The 24455-nt window shown below is 37.0% G+C and overlaps 1 protein-coding gene across 1 annotated transcript in view; it reads right to left on the bottom strand.

Moving 5' to 3' along the window:
* Nucleotides 1-24455, bottom strand: part of HECTD1 (HECT domain E3 ubiquitin protein ligase 1) — a 94458-nt gene that overhangs the window by 14890 nt on the left and 55113 nt on the right. The window contains exons 19-32 of the mRNA XM_065402935.1: nucleotides 21598-21732; nucleotides 21372-21511; nucleotides 20609-20932; nucleotides 19389-19555; nucleotides 18977-19153; nucleotides 13699-14535; nucleotides 9205-9426; nucleotides 6778-6911; nucleotides 4122-4278; nucleotides 3061-3283; nucleotides 1508-1562; nucleotides 1075-1257; nucleotides 491-701; nucleotides 329-414 (exon numbers count right to left, since the gene is read on the bottom strand). Of these exons, the coding sequence (XP_065259007.1) occupies nucleotides 329-414; nucleotides 491-701; nucleotides 1075-1257; nucleotides 1508-1562; nucleotides 3061-3283; nucleotides 4122-4278; nucleotides 6778-6911; nucleotides 9205-9426; nucleotides 13699-14535; nucleotides 18977-19153; nucleotides 19389-19555; nucleotides 20609-20932; nucleotides 21372-21511; nucleotides 21598-21732 (3051 nt within the window). The remainder of the gene's footprint in view (nucleotides 1-328; nucleotides 415-490; nucleotides 702-1074; nucleotides 1258-1507; nucleotides 1563-3060; nucleotides 3284-4121; nucleotides 4279-6777; nucleotides 6912-9204; nucleotides 9427-13698; nucleotides 14536-18976; nucleotides 19154-19388; nucleotides 19556-20608; nucleotides 20933-21371; nucleotides 21512-21597; nucleotides 21733-24455) is intronic.

Raw genomic sequence — 24455 nt, 5'->3', positions numbered from 1 at the left:
AATTGACTGTGCCAGCTAGGAGATTTTTCCATTTTAGTAGGCTCAGCTGATTTATTTTTCATGGGCTGGAGGGCACAATATTTGTGCAATCTTTAATATGATTAGATTCCTCTTTTTCCATCATATTTTATATCTGGATTGGTTAGACTGTATTGCTTAAAAAAAAAGGTAATGATTTTAAAAATAGGGAAATAAATTTACCTATGTGACAAATAAGGGCAAAAGAATCCAGAAGTTTAAATGACCAAATCAGCTATTAAATTTCATACAACCAAAGCAATCAAGAATATAAACAGTCTTAAAATTATAGCATTTAGATTATGTTTACCTCAATCTGTTGCAGAATTTTTGTAGTGATTTTTTTGCTTGTGAATTCATCTGGTGGAAAATTAAACTGAAGCTGCTCATCTCCTTCTGAAAATATGAAAAGAACTTGTTTATTTTGTTTTTGGTAAAGTGCTGAATAAACCATGTTAGGCTACTTACAAACCTTCTTGAGAAGTTCGTGTTGAGTAAGGGTCACTTGCAACTATATACAGAATACGGAGTAACTGTAAAACATCTTCCACACCACAGGAATTCTGCCCACTACCAGCTTTGGCCTGAGGTTGTTCTCTTGCCAAACTAAGAATGTCAGAGTTCTGAAGAGTGGAAATGGCTCCCTGGCTCAATCCAGACTTGGATCCATGCTCACAAAAATCCTGTAAAAAGGGTTATTAGAATGAAAATATAGAGACTAGTATTTTTACAACAGTGTATCAAAGTAAATTAATCACTTTACAAACAAGAATGGGTTACTGTGTTTAGGCTTTTAGAGAATTAAAACTTTTAAAAGTACAAACAGTACTATGGTCCAGGCTACGATCTGAGCGCTTTTTAATATTAATGCTCTTGACAAAGAGGCATACAAAAGAAATGGAGCCAGCAAAGACTAAACTTGATATTGGCACATGAACCATACAGCAATTTTGTAGTCACACCTCACACCCCTCCTCCTCAAGAACCTTCAAAGCTGCAAAACGAAGCACACAGCCATTCCCAACCAAAAAAAAATGTTTGGATGCGGACATATACCTTGTATGCAGCTATGAGCTGAGAACAATTTCTGTTTTTCCTAATACTTTTATTAGTGCCGGTTAATTTCCAGTGGCGCAGGAAAGCTGAGTCTGCATTCTTCTGCAGGTAGGTTATCAAGTCATTCTTTGGTAATTCATCAGTGCCAAGGTACTGTTCCACATGCTCTATTGACCAGCAACCCTACAACAGGAACCACCAAATGTTGGTCTTTCCTGATTGTAAAGTCCTAAAGATTTCACATGCATTATACACAATTTCTTTAGGAACATGCATTTACAAAAATTTTCACTCATATCTTCTAAATATTCAAGAACTATGTTAGTGCTTTTTAAAAAAATGTTGCATTTCGCAAACTGCAATGATTTGTTTTGTTATAATTTAAACAGCCACACAATGTAGGGATTAGCAAAAGTACCAAAATTAGTCTTACCATTTTTCCACTCTCTTTCTCTTTATCAGAATCCTTCATTTCTCTGTACATGATTCTAAACATGAAAACATTAGTGTTAATGTTTTTAAATAGCTTTTCAGAATAGCAGAAGATATTTAAATAATGCTATATTGATTCACTCAGAATCCTTAGTACAGCCTCTACATTCTGCAGTTATACTTTATTGTTTTGTTGGAAGTTGCGAAAGAGCAGTAGCAGCAGTTCTTCCAGGTAGCAAGTGTGAGATGTCCCAACTCAGCAGAACACTTCAACTCATGCTCAGAAACACGTGTTTAAGGCCATTCCTTTTTGGCAAAGCACTTAAGCCCCATTTTCTTAAATGGGGCCTGAGTGATCTTACAAATGCTGGTCTCTAGAATGGTGCTAACAGAATTTATCTAGAGGTAGGGAAAGGATATGGTTACATTAGGATGCCTTCAGTCATGTTTCAGGGTATGTCTACACTACAATCGGGAGGTGTGACAAACGTATGTAGACATATCTGAGCTACCTTTGATGTAGCTAGATCAAAGTGAGCTCAAGTAGCAATAGCAGTGAAACCCTGGCAGCTGCTCACATCTGTACTAGAGTCCTGCGGGGGAATGAGGTTAGCACGTGCAGCCTCTTGTGTTGCCACAGTTTCACTGCTATTGATACTTGAGCTAGCTTTGATCTAGCTATATCAAAAGGTAGCTCAGATATGTCTACCTATTTTGCAATCACACTTCCTGAATTCAGTGTAGATATACCCTGAAGCACATGACTGAAGGCTTCTAAAGTAGATCAGGCTAACTAGATCAAAGGTAGCTCAGGTATGTCTACACCTGCTACAAACATACTTCCTAATTGCAGCACAGACATACCCTCAGGGAACAATACTGAAAATGGCTTCTTAGAGAAAAACCTGTTAGTTCCTTGGATGCAAGGTAAGGATGAGTGAACATACACTACTACTGAAAAGATAACTGGGATAGGGACTCAGAAGAAAACCAAAATACATTAATAATGTATGATGTTTCACAGTTCATGGAATGGAAAACCTCCCCCCTGTAATGAACACTAATTTCATTATTGAAATCAGAGATACAAAATCAGCCATGCCAAAACTCTACAAAGCACTACAAAAACCACAATGAATCTGCAATAAAATAACATATATAAAAAATTAGAATACAAGCAACAGAATGTAAGAAAGGTTTAGATCTTTCACATAAAGTCTATATAGCAGGGTATGGCCACGGAGTGAGTCACATCCCCAGTAGGCCATCGCAGCCCTGTTTTAATAAGGACACTGATTACTTCCCAGCACCTCCTTCAACACTGTATCTTTAGAAGAGCAGCAGGCAGAAGCAACCCTCTTCAGATCCACTCTACATTGCTGCAAAAATCCCTCTTGTCTCCCTCAAGTTATTAGTTGCATATGATATCAGTTTCTTTGATTCTTGTGAGAAAAAAGCAGTCAAATCTTAACATACATTTTTACAGCAATTTCTTAGCCAGTCATCCTCAAATAAAACCATTGTAGATGTATTGATATATTTATAATCTCTTACGTGTATGTTGGCTCCCAAATACGTCTAAGTTTATCAGATTTCACATTGCCATTACAGGAAAGCTGCAGTAATTTCTGTACATAGTAAAAGATTGTAGATCGGAAATTTGTTAGGGGTAACTCTACTTCCCGAGTTGTACCAAGACCTGTAACTTTCAAGGTAAGAGCTAAACGAGGTGATGGCATACACTCAACTTCTTCCAGGAGTTCTGAGTGGGGTGTACCTGTATTTGTAAAATCATTTAAGAAACAATTAACAAGAAATTCATGAAACATAAGTACTCTCCACACATACTACTTAACATTAATAATAATATGCCCTTATAAGAACATTTACTGATTTAATATTAAATGTCTATATCTGAAAGGAACTGTCAGGATAAAATTATATTAAAAACAGCATGATATATCTATGTTACCAACAGCTAAAGGAATTCCTAAAATCTAGATTTACTTATTTGTTTATTTTTTGCATTTATCAGCTTTGACAATGAAAGCAGAATAGTTTACTTTATTTCTTTCATTCACTTTCACTATCAGGTTCTCCCATTGTAGCAAAGGATTGCAAGGGACCTGACAACATCCTTCCCTTTAAATTACCAGATGCACTTAAATTTCTCCTTCAAGCCTTAATATCATCCCCTTATACTGGGTCTTTTCAATTTGTCTGTACTAAGGATGGCTATTTATTGTACACCTCTTGCAGGCTGAAGCCACAACTCTCTTCCAGTTATTGGGCACTACAGATAGAAAGAAAAAGACCTACAGTAACTTGCTTTTACAGTGTGAACAAGAACTCTCAGGGCAAATTAGACACCAGCGGCTGGTCCATGACAGCTGAAGGAGACTCAGGGGGCTTGGACTGTGGGACTGTTTAATTGGAGAGTAGACTTCAGGCTCAGGCTGCAACCCAGGCTCTGGGATCCTGCGAGGCAGGCAGTTGCCAGAGCTCAGAAGTATACACTGCAATTAAACAGCCCTGTAGCCCGAGCCAGCTGGCATGGGCCAGCCATGGGTGTCTAATTGCAGTGTAGACGTAACCTCAGTGTTCTTCCAACATACCTGGTGGAGGGATTTCTAGATCAGTTGTCTGTTGGACATTAGTACGGCCAGGTCTTGGGTCAAAAGCGGGAACCAAAGCAGAAAACTGACGTTTCAATACATAGTCATCATCCCACGTTCTTCTGCGTCCACCTTTAGTTTCATACTCCTCTTCTTCCTGTTGAAGCAAGATTCCACACAGAAACCATTTGATCAACAGTTAAACAAAAAAGACTAGTTACAAAATAAGGCAGAGTTATATAAAAGGTAAAACTAAAAGTGAACTAGAAAGGAGGTACTGGGGTTCTAGTCCCAAGATCTAACTTCTTAAGTTACCTTCAGCAAGGTCAAAACCTCCATTTTTTTCAAGTAAAAAATGGGAGTTAACTATACTTACCCATTTTTGTAAAGTGCTTTGAGATCTACATTTTGGAAATACTACTATTAAATACACATTGGGAATACTATTCACAAATTGACTCTGTTTGTAGCTATGAATGCACTCCCATCCAATCCCAACAATTTTATTCATCAATACAAGACAACAGGGAAAATAATTAAGGCTGAGAGTCTGTCACAGAGGTCACACAAGTCATGGATACCGTGACTTTCCGGGACCTCCATGACTTCCACACCTGCAGTGGCCCCAGGGCCAGCCATATCCCAGTGGGTGGCCCCAGAACAGTAGCAGTGTCCTGGGGCCCAAGGAGCAGCTAAGATTAAGTCAGGGGCATTTATAGTAAAACTCATGGACAGGTCACGGGCAGTGAATTTTTGTTTATTGCCCATGACTTTTACTAAAAATACCCATGACTAAATTTTAGCCTTAAAAATAATTAACTGGAAAACATTTAGTTATCTATATTTAGAGATAGTTTCAAAGTTTTCACTGAAAGCACAACCTTACCAGGATCTCTTATTCACTAACAAAAATTAGGATTTAAAAATACTTCAATTTGCTCGTTAAATTAGCCACAAGAAGTTGTACACAAATTCCCATGGAAATAACTGAAATGTTTAAGGAAACCTCGAAAGATAAAATAGTAAGGCCAAAGCTGTCAAACTTGGATTCCTAAAATTAGGTTTCTAAATCTATGTTTAGGCATCTGAGTGGCCAGATTTACAAAAGTGTGAGCACACATGAATCCCAATGAAGTCAAGATGATTTGTAGGTGTTCAACACATCTGAGAAGATGTGATGAATTACTTCATAGGCAAACTAAGAGGAAATTCAGACCCATTACCACCATTACCACTGAAGTGATGCTGGTCAACCTTGCCAGACTACTGTACCCCTTTCAGGAGTCTGATTTGTCTTGGGTACCCCCAAGTTTCACCTCTCTTAAAAACTATTTGCTTACAAAATCAGACATAAAAATACACAAGTGTAACAGCACACTATTACTGAATAACTGCTTACTTTCTCATTTTTACCATATAATTATAAATCAATTGGAATATAAATATTGTAGTTACATTTCAGTGTATAATATATAGAGCAGTATAAACAAGTCATTGCTGCTATGAAATTTTAGTTTGTACTGACTTCGCTAGTGCCTTGTTGTAAAACCAGGCAAATATCTAGATGTACCCTCTGGAAGACTTCTGCATATACCCAGGGGTACGCGTATCCCTGGTTGAGAATCACTGAACTAGGGGAAGCAAGTAGAAGATTTGGCCAGAATAACACTGGCTCTTGTTATTGAAGTTGTGTTACCATCATTTGTGCATCAGGTTCTCAGTCAGGGAGTCTGATTAGACTCCCAACTGATAACAGGAGAGAAGGTAGCAGCTATGGCAGATCAGCTTTTTTCACTTCCACACAGCCAGAAGGTTGTACCCACTGCTTTTGATGTTGACAGTGAACTGTAAACTTTGGATGCAACTATCATCATTTTTCTTTGTCACCTGGAGATTACATTACTGCAATGCTCTCTACATGGGGCTGTGTCTTAAATCCACCCAGAAACTGCAGCAGGTACTCAGAATTTGGCAGACTATTTGTTACGTTGTGTCATTTCATGAGCACATTAAACTGGTGGTCTATGATCTGAACTGGCTGTTCATTGGTTTCTGGTCTGATTCTAAGATGCTGGTTTTGGCCTATAAAGGTCTGAAAAGGCGGTGACCTGCCAGTGTTCGAAATTTCCTTTTCTCCTTCCGAGATACTGCCATGGAAGCACCTCAGCTATGGCTCCTTTGGTACAAAAAAGAAGGGGCTGGTGGAAGGGCACTATCAGGGCCCTGAACCTTTTAACTTTCATCCCCTGATCACGGTCTGTAACTGTCCAAGCTTATTACCATTCAGGGCACACTGCAAGCCCTATTTTTAATTGCTGGCCAACAGACTGAGGGTCAGATTGTGGAGGTAGTACAGTGGTTTAATTGGTGAGGTTTATTAATTTGGTATATTTATGTTAATGCTGGCATAGTGCTAGTAGCGAGTAACTGTCAACATCTATTTATGCTAAATTGTTTTAAGAATTTGTCAAGTTGACTCAGAACATGGGACGGGTACTCTTGTGTATTTATTATAACTCTAAATAAGCTCTAAGCATAGAAAAGCCAGTTCTAGGTCTCCACATTGCCAACATATCTATGGGTTTTTTACATATCCTTTAATATGCATACTTTATTTAATTGGAAAGTATTTTTGTATGATAGGTATATACTATACCATAACTTCCTCATATTCCTGATCTTCTTGATTGTCATCTTCATTTTCATCATCTTCCTCATCTGGCTCAGGCAGATCCTCATCATCCTCTAACTCTGCTAATAGAGTACTTGCCCGGCAGCTATCAAGAAAATCTATATATAAAATAAAAGAGACACAAACCCGTTTTCAAAAAAATTGAAATAATTTTGAAAACTAAAAGCAGGAGAAAAAGAATGAAAACAGATCTCATTTAAGCAAAATAATTATTAAGGAAGACGGGGCTAAAACCTAGTCCAAAATACTCTGGCAATGTGTGTGGAAAAGAAAAAATGGTAAAGCACCTAAGATAACACACTTGGCAAAGAAACAGGAGTCTGTTCAAAGGATAAAAATGTTTAGCAGTATATGTGTTTCTAACTACTTGTTAGAAGTAACACCTAAAAATCACAGAACGGATAACAATGGGGGGAAAAAAACCTTTACCTCTTCAGTTTACATTATGTATTTCATAGCATTTTATATACAGTCACACAGTCAGTTTCCCCTTCTATGTGGGTCTTTCATATTTGTGTAAATATGTGGACTGTAAAACTAGAAAGATGGATAGTGGTACTCAGGGGTGGTTACGACCTTCAACTACTTTTAACTCATTTTTAGAACTAATTTCAAATTGATGGTGTCCTTTTTACTAACATTAAGTGTGTGTTCCAAACCATAATACATGACTAAGGCTACGATTTAATTATGGGTATTTTTAGTAAAAGTACAGACAGATCACAGGCAATAAACAAAAATCCACGGCCCGTGACCTGTCCTTGACTTGTACTATAAATACCCGACTAAATCTTAGCTGGGGGGCCGCTGCAGAAGTCCCGGAATCCGTGACTTCCGCGACATCCGTGACAGACACGGAGCCTTACAAATGACATAATGTAACAGACTTCTGATAATATATTTGTTAACACCATTTTGAAAGATAAAATGTATAATAATAAGAATTATGCAACAAAAGCCTTGGTATGGGCATACAGCTCGCCCATACTCCCCTAGTGTCTACTAAAGAGGGTTTTTTACTGCATATATATTTTCTGATTCCTTCTTCATATTTCCACACCTCTGCTATGGAGGCTCTACCAGAGAACAACAAATAAGTTCATCTATCCAAGCAATCTCTGCGTCATTCTCAAGACTCCAGCAGGAATTCTAAGACAACTACCACATCAGTCTCTCCTAAATACGGTGTACTTTAAGCCCAGCCACTGAGCCAGAACAAAAGTTTTTGTCAACATGTAGATATTTGAGTGACACTGGTTCCATTTAGTATCACAGAAACAAAGAAATTAGAAATGGAAAAGGCATATTCAGACATCTTGACCAATCCCCTCCAAATGGGCCTAATCCGTTGAAGTGAATGGGCATTAGATGAGGGCCCAAGACAGAACTTTTCCCTACATTCTTTAAGTGCTTTGTTCATTTTAGTTTTAAATGACTCATGTAATGGCGCTCTCAGGACTTCCCTTAGGAGGCTATTCCGCAGTTTAATAAACCTCTATGCTACTGTTTCCTGATATCCAGCCTAAATTTCCCTTTAACTCCTATGTATCACTCACCTTAGATTACCCTAAATTCCCCCTTTTCCATTTTAGTATTTACACCCTTTAACTGTTTATCCTATCCCATAGTTATCATTTAGCCAAGCCAATGTGTATTGTGCATTTAAGTTCTTTTGTGTCTTTCCTCATAAATAAGATCATTCCAACCTCTTAATCATTCCCTTCAATTTGTTGACATTCCTCTGGTATTGGGATTCCTGGAACCACACACACTACTCTTTCATAAAATAAAATGTTATCTTTGAGATAAAAGGCAATGGCCTGGATTTTTAAAAGGTATTTAGGCATTGTTGTGCATAGCACTGCAACATCTAATTGGTTTAGGAGCCTAAAACATCTCCAAAAGGGATTCAGACTCTCTTGAAAATGATATTTAGGCTCCTGAATCAGTTAGGAACTGCAATGCTAAGCAGCACAGCAACGCCTAAATACTTTTAAAAATCTGAAGCAATATATCTATACAACACACAAAGAAGAATGTTTGATTTTAAAATACGCCTATTTACTGAATGTTTTAGACATTAAACTCATTGGTCCAATTTAAAAAAAAAAATCAAATATAATATTTAAATGCCTACATAAAAAAAAATCAGTAAGAGTGCAGGAGAGAGATTTAGACTATAAAAAACCAAAATGTACAGAAACACTGCCATTACATCAAAATTCCTTTGAATGAGTACAGCCTTACATAACTAATGACAGGTGAACAGCTCAACTCTCAAACACTGTTCAGTAAATAAAATGCTAAACAAAAAACGATTAAAAAGGTAAGGAAGAAAAGGAAAATCATTAATGGGAGTTCTGCTTATGTTCATTTAAAAATGAAACTTACCATATAAAGAATATTCTGCCTCCTGACCTGTATCGCTCTCACTAGATGTTGATGTTAGGCTAGTAGTTAGAGTGTTACTAAGTGACTGACCAACAGATAAAACTGTAGTTGCTGTAGCTACATTGCTGCTGCTAGTAACACTGGATGTAGACATGGTCACTGTTGATGTGGTACCAGTTGTAGTCAGATTAGGAAAACTTTGGGCACCCATAAGAGGAGAAGCTATAAAGATATGGTAAGATAAAATAAATGATTCGAAGAGCACAATTTACATGCATGAGTCCTGTGTTGGGGGGGGGGGGGGGGGGGGAGGGGATTTTTTTGGCTTGAAAGTCACCATGGGTAACCTGTCTATGAGAAGAGGGGTCCTAAACACGGAGGTATACAGCAACTGTTTGGGGATGTTAAATAGACCACATGTCCAGTTTGGACAACCTGCATGTAAACTAAGCAAAATTTTATTAAATACATCCCACTGTATACAATTCCCTGGAAATCTTCAGTATCTTCTTTAAAACCCAGTTTAATCTGATTTGATCGCTTCTCTAACTAATGTCAATACAATTTAATAGATATACAGAGAAAATACGGATATAATTTTGTAGCTTCTGATTTTTGTGCATTTTATAAATCCTACAGAAACCATAACCTGACATTCTCTCACATATGTAGTATTTTGTTTAATTCTATGTAGTGTGTTTATTCAGTAATATGGGCAATGCGCTTCAGTCACAAGTGCTATTAAAAATGTAACTTAATTTCCATACTTGTGTTCGAAATCTCAGCCATGATTTTATCTTAAAATCGATTTCTGAATTTAATATGTCTTTACCTTTTTAAAAAACATTAAAGACTAAAAACAAGAAAAAAGTGAACTGTGACTGCATCCTCATAAAATACACTAAATGCGTTTTATTTTAAATGTATAATAATTAAGGTCCTACTTGAATCGCTGGATGATCTTCAAATAATTGCGGCTGAGTTGCAGCCAAGACATGGAAAATCGCAGAAAAGTAATAATGGACATTTATTAATAGCAGTAATTTGGAAAAGCCAGAGAAGACCTATTTGTTTATATCCTTCCAGCAATTTTTTTTAAAACACTCAAATATTATGTTATGTCTGTTTTTTTTTTTTTAATAACGAGACATTATGCTGCAACAATAGTACATTCATTACAAAAAAAAGGTGACCAGTACAATATAAACTTCAGAAGATTATATAAGTCTTAAATACAACTGCTGTAGAAATCAAGTCCATTCACTTTAGCCTTTTACATTTTACTGTTAGTGCAGTACTAAATGCATACTCAAAATCTATGCAAATTTGTGGACTGTGCAAGATAAGCTAATTAAAATAAAAATTGTAGTGGTAGCCCAGTATTGCAGGATCCACAATATCATGAAGGAAGTAGGACCTTAATGATAACTGACATATGTGCCGCTATGTTTACTGTAATTCAATGTGCAGAATTCTGAGTATTTACATGGTGACCATGATTATATGTGCAGCGCTGTACAGTATATCTGTAAGAAATCAAACACTTAAGCCTCAATCCTGCAAATATTTCTGCACATGCTTAACTTTAAGCATGTGAATTGTCCCGTTGACTTCAATGGGATTTCTCACATGCCTGAAGTAAAGATTGTGCAGGTTCGCAGGCTATAATAAAAATAAAGCTTGTTGCATGCTCTGTGATTTTCAAATATTATTTCTATAAAACATGTGAAATATAAAGTTTGAAGTTTTAAAAATAAGCTTTTTAATTATTAAAAAAGCAATTTTGGAAATTGCTTCCAAAAGGGACACAGGCAATTTAATCACATTAGAAACAGTTTAGAAAAAAATTCAGTTTGTTTACTCCTTGCATTTCACAGAGCTGTGTATAATAAACGTTACTGCTTCTGTTTCATTCTGTAGTCAGTCATTTCACCTTTGTTGATGAGAGTCTCATACAACAGACTAAAAATTAAAACTAAGAAAATGCAAATAGGAAAATCACAAAAATTGGTAGGGCCCAGGCAGGTATAGTACCTGAAACTAATTTCACAAACTAGATCTGAATTTTGAGGTTTCCTTTAAGTAGCTAACTTTGCCTCCTAAAGAGACCTCTCACTGTCCCATACCTCTAAAAAAAGTAACCCACAAACTTCTGGGTTAAAGACAAGCATGAGAAATTTCAGGCCCAAAGATTTTTTTTTTTTTTTTTTTTAAGTTTTAAGAGCCTGAAAATGGGGATTATAATAGTGTGAATATCTTCTCATACATAACCACAGTAGCAACAGCAAGTTGCTACTAGAATAAGGAGGAGGTACAGTAGAAGTCAAAGTCAGCACATGCCAGCTGTTATTACACAGTTACCATATAAGCGTAGAGAAATTGGTTAGCTCAGATACCACTGCATAGTAACTACTGGTAAATGCTGATATTTTTAAATTGCAACCGTTATAGCTAGATCCCCAGACCCAATCATCTGTAATTTCAGACAGATGGTTTCTGGACAACCCTATATGCAGAATGTATCTGAATTCCAGGCCTTCCACTTAGCTATGTGTAACCACAGTGCGTCCCGAGCTTCAGAGTCTTCCCAGTTAAATATCCCAGACAAGCCCCCACTTGTAACACCGACAGACCCTGGTCGGCAGCGGATGGGATCGAACCTGGGACCTCTGGAGCTTAGTGCACAAGCCTGAGCTTAAAGCCATATGGCTCTTAGCTAAGACTGTAGAACAGACTCATTAACTTCTCTATAAGTGGTCTCGATGGCACTAGATGGGACAGAACACCACACCCAGGAGGTGTGTGGGTTACATATACATCACACTAAGTATGGTTCCCTTATTGAATTTAGTCCTTGGTGCCTCTTTAAGGCATCTAGTAGAGATGCAATTTGCTCCATTTACAAAATTCAAAATTCCTAAAAGGAGAGAATTTTTTTTTTTTTTTTTTTAAGATTTAATTTTGAAATAAGCAATTGGCAAATTAAGGACTGGGTTTATTTGCACTTTGCATCACTACTGTTTCACAATATATGTCGTAACCTGCTGCCAAATTCTAGGAAGCTAATTAAGTGTGCTATTAAAACACATACTATTGTCTTCAATCAAAGCCTTTCCCCTCCTCCCCCAACACAAATTAACTTCAGCATTACTGGCACTGTTCTCCTGCTCTATGAAACAAAAAGCCAGTAACCTCTTCCTTCCTCTACTCCTCTCTCTATTCCTCTTTATCTTTATGCCTGCCCCAAAGTGTTAAATTATTTTTCCTGATCTCACTTTATGAACATAAGAATGTATAGCAAAACAAACTGAAAAGTTTTCTATACATCATCATTCAAAGAAAAAAGATTAACACACATGCACACACACAAAAGGAGCAAGGAGCAATCCCTTTTACTGTGGCTGGTCATTCACCTATTTGGAGAAAAAGAATACAAGGAAAAGGAACACAAAAGGTATGGCAATTCTAATATGAAACTGAATTGTTGCTTTCTGGCTAGGATGACTTCATTTCTCTGAACTTGGTCAATTTGATAAAAGGCTGCTCATCAATGCCTTCCCCTAATTTGAATACTATAATTGGCCAAATTTACAAAACAAACATCTACAAGTTCATGATACACCAAGAGGGAGACAGGGCCATTCTAAAATTCAGAAGAATGACCTAACTCATAACAAATAGTAGGATTTTATATACTTCCCTTATTATACCTTAAATCCAGCAAAGGACTGTAGCACATACCTTGCCTTAAAATACATACAGTACCATTGAAAACAATGGAACTACACACATGCTTAAAGTTAGGCATATGCATAAGATTTGTTGGATCAAAGCCTTGATTATACACAAACTATACACATCATAATGAATTCAGTAAAGTGGATTGCAGTTGGCCTTAATATTAAGTGGGAAATGAAATTCATGGAAATTTTAAAATATCTTTCTACTATACACTATTTTTTCCTTTATTGTGTTCTTTAAGTTCAAGTCTACAGAATCAATTCACAATGCGTAGGAAAATCCCCTAGTAATACTGGTAATTACATATATACTTTTCCCCCTCAGGGCAGATAAGACCTCTGCATGTGTGTAAATTTATGTAATATGGAACAGATTAAAGAGGCAGCCTCATAAATCAGCTGCTGTTAATTTTCCAGCATCTCTAACTTTGTTGAAGTTTTCAAAAATGTGTTACAGGAATAAACTTCTTTTCTTGTTTGGAGAATGCTACAGAGGGAGCAAGGACTGTTGACAACAAAACAGTTACAAATTAGTGAAGAAACAGCAATACGCCGTTTCCCAAATACAATGAACTCTTCATGAGTTATACAAGAACACAGGAAATGGGGGCTGATGTAGTTAAATTCCATATCAAGCTTTCAGAATGGACCACATTTAAAGTCTAAAAGGAAGCCAAGGGCAGACACATCCTTCCACATCCCTCTTACATGAAGCATTTGATCTCATTTTCTGACAAAAATATATCTTACTTACTTGCAGTGCTCATGACATTCCTTCCCAAAGTATTAGTGTTGTTATCACTGCTACTTCGGCTTAAATTCATGTTGTTAGTGGCATTGGTACGTGCTATGTTTGCCACTCTTCGTACAAAAGACTCCAAGCTAGAAGTTTCACGTGAAGATAAATTAGGAACACTTGCACTGGAGCTCATTGGAGCACCAGCAGCCAACAAAGAACTCACTGAAAGTCTGTTACTTGCTGAAGAGCTAAGGGGTCGTTGGGAAGCTGCTTCTTTATTGGTCAATTCAGATACTGAACTAACATCAGGAGAGCTCACACTAACAATTCCCATGGATATGGCACTAGACTCCCCAGGAGTACGTATGGAATTGTCAGGACCTAACTTCCTTTCTGCATTTTCATTTCCCATGTCCGCTGTTAAGGTGCTGGTGCTTGCACTGGATGATGACCCTACTTCAGCTTGAGGCATGTTAGCAGCAGAAGACAGAACAACAATTGGCTCGTGGACGTCAGTGCCTGAAACTATATTCTGTTCCATTACACTCTCTGATCTCCGCTCCATTTTGGTCGAACCCAAGCTGATGTCGCTGCTACTGGCCACGCTACACACAGAACTGCTGCTTCCTTTTCTACTTGAGGAGCCTGCAGCAGCAGTCGTCTTGTCTGGACAGTTGTTTTTCACCAAGCTGCTCCATGACTGCGTTGTGCCTGAAACAGTGGATGAAACAGGTTTGGGTGATGCCGCTGAATCAGGGTCGTACCCTGGTGCAAGCTTGAGGTCAAACTTTCCTTCTGCGCCCATACGGTAAGAGTTAGAGCCACCAGCATCCCAGGTGACATCAATCCAGCCTGGAAAGGGACAGGAGTTTATGAGACCCAGCAGAAAGCAGACAGGAGCGTGTAAGACAGTAGCTCCACAATATGGGATCAGCTTTGTATCAGGGCTGTCTCTTTGAGTTACTAAAATTAGTAAATAGCCTTCAGTGCCAATTAAAAATGAAAAAAGTTTTGGAATTTAAATAATTTGATAGTTTTACTAAGTCAAGTTGGCATTCACATGCCTTGATTAATCGCTATTTTCAGGGTCTGAGAATCCAGCCAAAAAAAATTTGCTCCAGGCTGGAATTTGGCATACTAGATGCCTGTTAAACAGGCATTTATCCTTTTTAAAAAAAAAAAGATCTTTAGTTTAATTAAAGATGGATATGAGTTTCATATAAGTGGGCTTGAAGTATTTGTAAGATAAAATGTTTACTATAACAAAGGATGCTAATAGTTTCCCGTAAATTTAGAAATAACTTTCTTAATTTTTAATGAATGAAAAGTCAGAAAAATCATAATTATGTATTAAAATTTCTCATGTCTTCACTTATTTCTGCAAAACTGTATAATTATAACACTTTTATATATGTTGCTTAGTTGAAATTATGTGTGCCAGCATCTTTAAGTTATAGAAATGCATATTTAAAAAATGAAATTGATTAAACGGGGACTTTTTTCATTCTTGTATTCCAATTTAAAATACAAAGTTTTACTGAAACTCAGTTTTTCAGTTCAGTAATTAATGTGGGCCCAATCATGCATTCCTTACTCACATGAATAGCCTCACTGACTTCCATTGGACTATATAGGTAAGGACTACTTGCTTGAGTAAGGGTGGCAGGTTTGGACTCTATAATTGCAAAAGAATAATAATTTAATAGAATGCTTGACTAGTTGATTACTTGAGATGAAAATAGCTCTAAAAAGGGATGCAAGATTTCTATTCTTTTATTAGAAGATGTTTCTAACACCACTGTGATAAAAGAGTAACGTAAGAAAGTTCAAAAGGTAAAGTTAACATCTAAACCCTTAATTCAGACTACTGTTATTACTGCTCACATCATGTATAAAGGGTAAAATGTTACTCTCATGTTTTAATTTCCTGCTTGTCTAAATGTTTATCACAATCTTAACGTTTCATAAAGGTTTTTTTTTTTTTTTTAATTTAAGCTTTACTATACATTGTTATAATGAAACTTGGTAGCACTGTTTCAACTGATCAGCACTTTCCATTAAACTCATAAAAATTTGGGATTTTTTTTAGTCATTTTATATGACATCAGGAAGAAATGAGACCTAGAAACTGTCAGGCCCAGATGCACGTTTTATTTTCTCAAATAAAAAAAAAACAGATATGAGCTATTTTTAAGTTAAACATTAAAATGTACTTTTGGCATCTTCAGATGCTTTTTTTGTGTGTGCAAAGTTCTACCCAAAAGGCATAATTTTTTAGAACAAAATACAAGTTCAGAGTCAATTCTCAAAATAGGCCAACACACTCTTGCATTTTGGAGAAAAAGAGTGTTTTTAAATGGTCACCATCTTCACATGTAAAAAATAGGTATCCCCATTAGCAGTGTTACAGTTTATGAAGTATTTTTGTTTTTACTATGCACTGATAAACATTTAAGAGATTTTATATGAACTGTTTCAAGCCATCTCAAACTGAAACTTGCCATGCAAAAGATGAGACACAAAATTTGAATTTTTCCTTTTCTCCATTAAAAACTCAGGATTTCAAATGCTTTTCTTGCCAAACTCTACACACAAGATAGGGAGATAAGTCCCTTATCATGGTAAACAAATATGAATTTCCTTATGAGGTTCAGGAGAGAATATTTTGGAAAAGCACAACCAAATATACTTTTCCTAGTATAAAATATATATACTTATATATATACTTATATATATATATATATATATATATATATATATATATATATATATATATAAAATGAGGTCACTTTCTATGCATTAGGAATCTTGCTCCTGCAGGTGCTGGGTACTCTTGCCCCAGTCCAACAAAGCACTTCAATATCTGCTTAAAATTCAGAAATGAGTAGTCCCACTAAAGTCACTGGGATGTTTCTTGCAATATTCCAACAATGCATAGGAAGATTATAGTACAGATAAAGAATTTGCTGGTATGTTTTATGTAATCTGACATAACCACATGAGAAGGCTGAGCAGTAGTTTCATTTATTTTAAATAATACAATTTTAGCAAAAGGAGATAAACCATTGATTTACTAGGAGATTTGCATGATAAAAATATTATTCACCAATCATACTTAGAAAGGTATTGCAAATAAGAATATGGCTGTGGGTGCGGCTGCATCTGTTAAGAGTAGTGTACTGACCATGGAAAAGTTCCCTACACGCTACACTGAAGTTTAAAAAAAATCCAAACAATATTATGTCTTTAAATAATATTAAAGGGCTAACAACTGCACACAGAAAAAATACAGACCTAAGGAAGGAGTGATCCTATATTCAGGAGGCCTCGGAAATAGGGCTGATATTGCATACTTGAAGGAGAAAACAATAAGGAAGCAGACAGTATAATCATCACTGTTCTGGAGCCTCTTTGACAGCACTCTATAGCCTCCTGAACTCTGACTTCCATGGCTGTTGTAGGCTTACATCAGCCCCTTAACATTAAGTTAATTGCTTTTATATTAAGCAAACAGTGACCTGATCCCAGTGAAGCTAGCAAGATAGGAAAGGTATAGAATATAAAATAAATAAGTAAATAGGCCAAGAAAAATGTTGCAAATGCTAAGCTAGAAGAGATGCAGAAAGGTATCTTGAGATAATGCAGATATGAAGCATAGTTCATCATCTTGTACTAATCAACAATTTTACATGCTGTAAACTGTTTATCATGTCACACACATTCTGCAATAACAATTTGGTGTATTTAATGAAGCAAAATGCTAAAGATATATTCATTTCATATTCATCATTTCCAAACAAACTCAATTTCTACTGTACTTGTTATATGTACTGGAACAGACTATTTTCATGCTTTAAAAAGAAAAATGTAGAATTTCACAACTGAACTGCAACAGTGAAAAGACAATCATAACATTTAATCTACCTCCTCTAAAATATTAATCATCTGTGCCCTACAAACATCATAACATTTTCTCAGACTCTCAGACTTTAAGGCCAAAAAGGACCATTGTGATCATTTAGTCTAACCTCCTGCACATTGCAGGCCTCAGAACCTCACCCACTCACCCTCCTGTAATAGATCTGTAACCTCTGGCTGAGTTACTGAAGTCCTCAAATCATTATTTAAAGACTTCATGTTACAGAGAATCCACCATTTACTCTAGCTTAAATCAGCAAGTGACCTGTGCCCCATGCTGCAAAGGAAAGCAAAAAGCCCCTAAGGGTCTGCCAATGAAACCCGGGAGAAAATTCCTTCCAAACCCTAATTATGGTCATCAGTTAGATCCTGGGTATATTGGTGAGACCCACCAGCCAGATTTAAATTTTTATTAGAGAATATTTAAAAATAAACGGTACAAAAGATCTGAAGAGTCAGTTGTCGATCATTGGGGGAACATACTGAGTATGGGGGGGATGTTATGATGTCGGGGTTGGCAGCACACATAATACATACAGACTGTGATGTCTCCAATGGGGGGGTAAGCGGTGGGCGAGATCAAGACACAGTTGGTAAGCGGTGAGGGTCAATCATCCACATAGGGGGTACAAATAGTCATGTACTACAGTGAATTCTTTCCCTGAGTAACTCAGAAGCCTCCCCATCTAGTGTTCCATCTTCAGACACTGGAGAAATATTTGCTACTAGCAATCCCAGATGGGCCACATGACATTGTAGGCAATATCATACCGTCCCCTCCAACAAACTTTCAAGCTCATTCCTGAAACCCGTTAGGATTTTTGCCCCCACTGCTCCCTTCAGAAGGCTGTTGCAGAACTTTATTCCACTGATGGTTAAAAACCTTTGTCTAATTTCAAGCCTAAACTTGTTGACGGTCATTTATATCCATTTGTTGTGTCAACACTGGCCCTTAACTTAAATAACACCTCTCCCTCCATGGTGTTTATCCCACTGATGTATTAACAGAGAGCAATCTTATCTCCCCGTAGCCTTCCTTTGATTAGATTAAATAAACCAAGCCCCTTAGGTTCTCCATTCCTCTGATCATCCTAATAGCCCTTCTCTACACCTGTTCCAGCTGGAATTCACCTTTCTTAAAATGGGAGACCAGCATGGCACACAGTATCCAGATGAGATCTCACCAGTGCCTTGTATAATGGTAATAACACTTCCCTATCTCTACTGGAAATACCTTGCCTGATGCATTCTAGGTTTGCATTAGCCTTTCGAAGTGTAGCAAAGAAAACAAAAATATGATTTCATAATCACAATGCAATAGAACATGAAACTATTAATCTAAAACCCTTTGTAAATTCAATAAGCACTTCCTCACCATTGTGCAATTCTCCTGTAACAGTGCCTTCGCCCTGTGGACTGCCATCCTGATCTCGCCACTTCCAGTCAATTCCTCTGATTACACGAGCACCAGGAACCATGTACTTCAAAACTTGAGAGCGAACTAGTCGCCTCTGCCTCCGCAGATTGGCTTCTGCCTCCTTAGCTGCTTTTCCTACACACCGTAATTGAAATGTAGATTAAAGAAAAATCTAGACAAGATTGTAAAAGTATGTTTAAAAGGTAAAGCTAAATTGCATGCACACTTATTTTGAGCTTGGTTTTTTTTTTTTAAAAGGTCCATGACAAAGTTCAATTTATCACTTTCCCCATATTCACTTATCTTCATGCCATGCATTCACTATCACTTTGTGGGAAAGCACATTGGATAGATGTATTCTTTTCCTTACCTAATTGATCTTCACACACTCCATTCACAGTACCATAAAGTTCAAAACCAGACAGGGAGAGGTAGTGTGTTTGCCCACTGGCATTCTTTCCCATCTGTTTTATTCTTACATGTCTCCATCCTTGCTTCTCATCCTTTGGTGGATCTACAGGCCAGGTTGCTGTAGAACTTCATATTAATTGGGGGGAAAAGAAGAGACGGTTACTTTTACTAATGCTAATTTACTAATGCATGAAAACTGACAAGAACATGAAAAATATGAAAATAAGAAGCTTTACGGGTTACAAAATTTGGATGAGTGCTGGTGTGAATTCACAAGTGTTACGTGCTTTCTCCAAAAGAAAACCGAAGCCATCTTCTAAACCTGGAGTTCAATTTTTCCATCACGTGAACCACACATTAAGAGTCTCATAGAACACTTCTCCTCCCCACTCTTGACTGCACGGAGCACTTAAGCCTCCCAGTCACAATTACATAATATTCCTGTAGCTACCACAGCAATTGCTTACAGGAAAAAAATAATATTAAGTACATTAGTAGCTTGTTTTAGCTGCATTTAATATAATGTAAGGCAAGTCAGAAACAAAGGGGAAGGCCAGCATCAAATGATCAGCCAACTTGCTACAAACCAGCAGCGAGTGCTCAGTGGATCATGGACCACAGTTTGGGGAAAACTACTCTAAACCATCTTATGTTGCTACAATGCATGTTAAGCTTATATGACATCAACTTATTCCGGAATAAGAGGAATGCTGTGTTAGACTTCAAATTGAACAGTAAACAAAATTTGCTCTAACATATATCCACTGCCTATGCCAAACATTAGAAACAATTAGGCAACAATCTGATCTTACTACTATATTGAGATCAAACATTTGTTACATTCTACGTTTCATAGTGTAAAGTGATAATGGGCAGACACTTTTTAACAGTGCATCTCTTCATTATTCATATCCATTAACAAGATCATAACAAAGAAGCAACTCTGTGGAAAATGCACAGTATAGATTTTCAATATTTATGAACATTTAAGTCCATAATGCATCAGTGAAAATTAAAATGCAAAACTAAGTTTGTGAACTAGAAATGCTCTTAAAAGAACCAAAGAAGGGTTTAAAATTAGAGATGCAAAAGCCTACATCTAAAAGCTAGGAAATAGCAAAGCATGTTTTTAATTGACAGTTCAACTTTGTAAAGGCACCTAGAATATTTTCAACATACCCTGGTTCATTGAGACTACAGTCATCAACATGGGTATACAAAGTAGTCCAGTTCTGTCCATCCTTGGATACCTGGAAAACCCAATTTCTGAGTGCAGATCTTCCATAACCACGAGCATGGCGTAGCGTGTAAGCCGATGGTATTACCCAAAGACCAAGATCTATGGCAAACCAAGCATTCTTATCATCATTAGTATGACAATTCAGAGCTGAACTCTCACGGCTTAAGATGTCTTCTAAACGTCCATAAGGCAGATTTCTTCCTTCTGAAGATGTAACCACTACTAACCCATAGGCTGCTGGATTTACCCACTCATATGCAGTTCTACATTGAAAAGAGAATTGTATTATTCATTTATCATTTACTTTAAAATAACAGATCAGTAAAGTTTTACAGACTGCTGAGAATAATTTTTAATTAATATTAAATTATAAAATAGTCAGAACCCCAGAGAGATTAAATAACTAAGAGACAATCCAAAACTTTCATATTACTATGAGGAGTTGAAAGAGAAAACTATTTGTCTTAGATAAAGATAGAAATAGAAAATTCCCAAGACAACTTCAAAGATTCATAATGCTCTTTTAGTCTTCAGGTACAATACACACAAATTTAATTCTATCCAGGAATACTAAAAAGGAGATATAGTTCTTTTTGAAATGATAGTGTAGTCCATTTTACTACAATATTTCCTTCAGTTTTGCTCCTGGAGATTATGGCATATAACATTTGATTTAAATAAATTAACTCTGAAGAATCTTACTTTGCATTTGTCCCAATCCAGTAAATAATTCCATTTTCATCAAAGTCATGCTGGTGCCTGAATACAAATGTTTGGCCTTCACGTAGTTTTCGTACAAAAACAAATGAAGCCCTATCAAAGTCATACCACTGCTTTGCTACCTAAAGAATAAAAAAAAAACCTGAAATGATATCAAGAAAGAATGCCTCTACTCTTTGCAAATTCATCTGTGTGGGATGTTGCTCACCATTTTCAGGAGGTATTGTTCTAAGGATTCAACTGTTGCCAAAGGCTCCATTTTCAACATTCTGCCAGTTCGATCTATCAAAGAAGTCTCCCCAGAAGCACGTTCCAAACGAAACCTCAACCTTCTTGTTAATATCTAAACTCAAGTGTACCAAAACATTAATCAAGGCCTCTTCTAATCATACTTTTTGTCAGTTTTATGAAAGTTGACACATTTCACCATAATAAAAAGTTTTACTGATTCAAGCAAAATCATTTATAGTAATGTCTATTAATCAGGAATACAAAACTTGAAAATACTTTATAAATTGGATATGTTTTAAAGTAGTGTTTTTCATAACTTCCCCTAGCTACTTTTAGGTAATTTAAACAGTATTATTATTAACAGTAGCAATAATACTTTGCACTTCATAGTGCCTCCATGATCTCAATAACTACTTTCAAGTCTGAATGAGTTAAGACTCAACACTTGTTTGGCAGAAATGGATAAACAGATGGGGAAATTGCAGCACCCAGATGTTATAATAGGAAGTCTGTAGCAAAGGCAGAAACAGAAGTCATGTCTCACTGGTCTCCCTGATCAGGGTTTAGCCACATGACCATCTTTCCCCTCACACAGTTTTCCTCAATCCCACAGCTACAGAATATTACAAAAGAAGCCAAAGTTAACCACTTTCACATTCTACTGGTTCTTTAGTTGAAGACTGGATCAGTTTTTGGTAGATATATGTAGTGGACACTGGTTCCATCTGAAACGGTCAAGATATGTATAACTGATTCTATGTAGCTTAAGACATTGCAGTCTGCAAGCTCTCTCAGGCAAGTCATCATTGTACTTGAGAATTTTTTCCTCGTTTTTTTCTCTGGTTACAAATGCTAAGTTTGTGACATTCTAAATATTCTCATGGAAAGAGATTGGATTCATAATCATAGGAGGATGACTTAACCACAACATTAAGCTGAAGAGAACCCAGGTTTAGAGAATATTTTTAATAAACAAAAGATGGCAAGAACAGAAATGGCAATTGAGAAAAATTATTGGTAACGCTGAAAAGCAGTACCGCAGGATTAAATACCTACTTTTCAAAAGTTACTGCAAGACAGAGAGCCCCTTCTATTCCTAAAAATTCTTGCATTCTTATATTAATACCAGGAATTAATTTGTCAGCATCAAATGTACGGGAAGTAGGATGGAGAGTCAGTACAAGAAATCGAACAATTGCCGTGCAGCATGCTGGCCTTAGAAAGTTTATCCATCAAACATTATACCTTACTAAGGAGCAATAAACTTTGAATTTTTTCCCCCTTTTTACAGATGCTTAAAATAAGCCAGACTAGAACAATGTCAGTTACTTTTAACTTATGGACAAGCAATGGCAACGCTTCTCCACATTGGTCTGATGAGATAATAAACTGGGCATATGAGAAATAAAACCATTTTAAAGTATCATATGTAAGAGAGAAAAAAAAACCTTAAAAGCCACCTTTGCTGCCACTTGCCTCTCCAACTACCAATCCATCTTTTTCATCTCTAAACTGACAATTTCTCTCCCTCCTGTTCCATCCTAGACCCTTTCCAAGCTGGCTTTTGCCACTTGCACTCCACTGAAACCGCTCTCACCAAAGTCTCTAATGACCTCTTTCCTAGTTGAAGTTCAGCCTCATTCAACACAGTCCATCATACCCTTCTTGAAATCTTGTCCTCCTTTGGCTTTCATTTCTGTCCTCTCCAGGTTCTCCTCCTACTTCTCTAATAGCACCTTCAAGCATGTTCTTGGAGGATTCTTCTCATCCCCCCTCCAACTTTCTGTAGGGGTTGCACTCTGGGCTTTTACTCCAAACCCGTCTCCTTCTGTCCAAACTAAAATCTCAGCCAGTCATCTCACAGATGTCTAGCCATCAGCTCTAGCTCAAAGTAGCTATAACAGAGCTCTTAATCTTCCCCTAAGCTCTCCCTTCTATGTTGATCATTGTGGACAATAACTCTATTTTGCCTGTCACTCAGTCCCATCACCTGGGCATCATCTTCAATTCTGATCTCTCTCCAGGTCCTCACATCCAGGCTATATCTATATCTTAAAGTTTATTTCTGAATAATGTGTCTAAAATACAGTCTCTGCAATCCATCCACACAGCTAAAAGGATCATTGAGACTATAATCTCATATCTCAATTACTGTAACATCCTTTTCTCTGCCCTTGACACATGCAATCTTGCCCTGCTTATATTCATTCAGAATGCTGCTGCAAGGATCATTTTCATCACCTATCACTTTAACCAAGTCAGCCTTCTCTTTGAATCTCTCCACTAGCTCCCGGTTTCTCCATCACATCAAACTTAACCCACTTGTTCTCACTTTCAAGGCTCTTTACAGCCTATGCCTGGCCTATCCATCATCTCTTATTCAGCCAAATTTTAATTTTCTGTCTGGTACAGATTTTTGTACCAACAAAATTGACTGCATTACAGAAATTGCTGGGGAAATGCTAGAAGTTTTGAGGACAGCAGGGAAGTTTGGGCTTTTGGCACCCCCAAGAGGTTGTGGAATGTGGTTTTAATTTTGATTCTCAAGCCCAGCTGAAACTTTTGGTACTGGAGCAGGGATGCATCTCCTCTTTCTACCCCTATTTTGAGGGGGGAAAGCAAGAGTTTAATTTGAGTTAATTTACATTTCTTGTTCCCGCCACAGTAACCCTTCACAGTAGCTGTCTCCAATCAACCAGTAATACCAGGCTTCATCACCCACTTGGTAAATTTTTAAACAAGCACCTTGGTGCTTTCTCCCATGCTGCCCTTCTTAAAAAGAGCTCCCTTTAAACATCTACAAAACTACCCCATTATCCTCTTTCATTATCCTCT

This window comes from Emys orbicularis, chromosome 4, assembly GCF_028017835.1.
Source record: "Emys orbicularis isolate rEmyOrb1 chromosome 4, rEmyOrb1.hap1, whole genome shotgun sequence".
Taxonomy (NCBI): domain Eukaryota; kingdom Metazoa; phylum Chordata; order Testudines; family Emydidae; genus Emys; species Emys orbicularis.
Note: the sequence above shows the minus strand (reverse complement) of the source record. Positions and strands in the feature narration are given on the sequence as shown.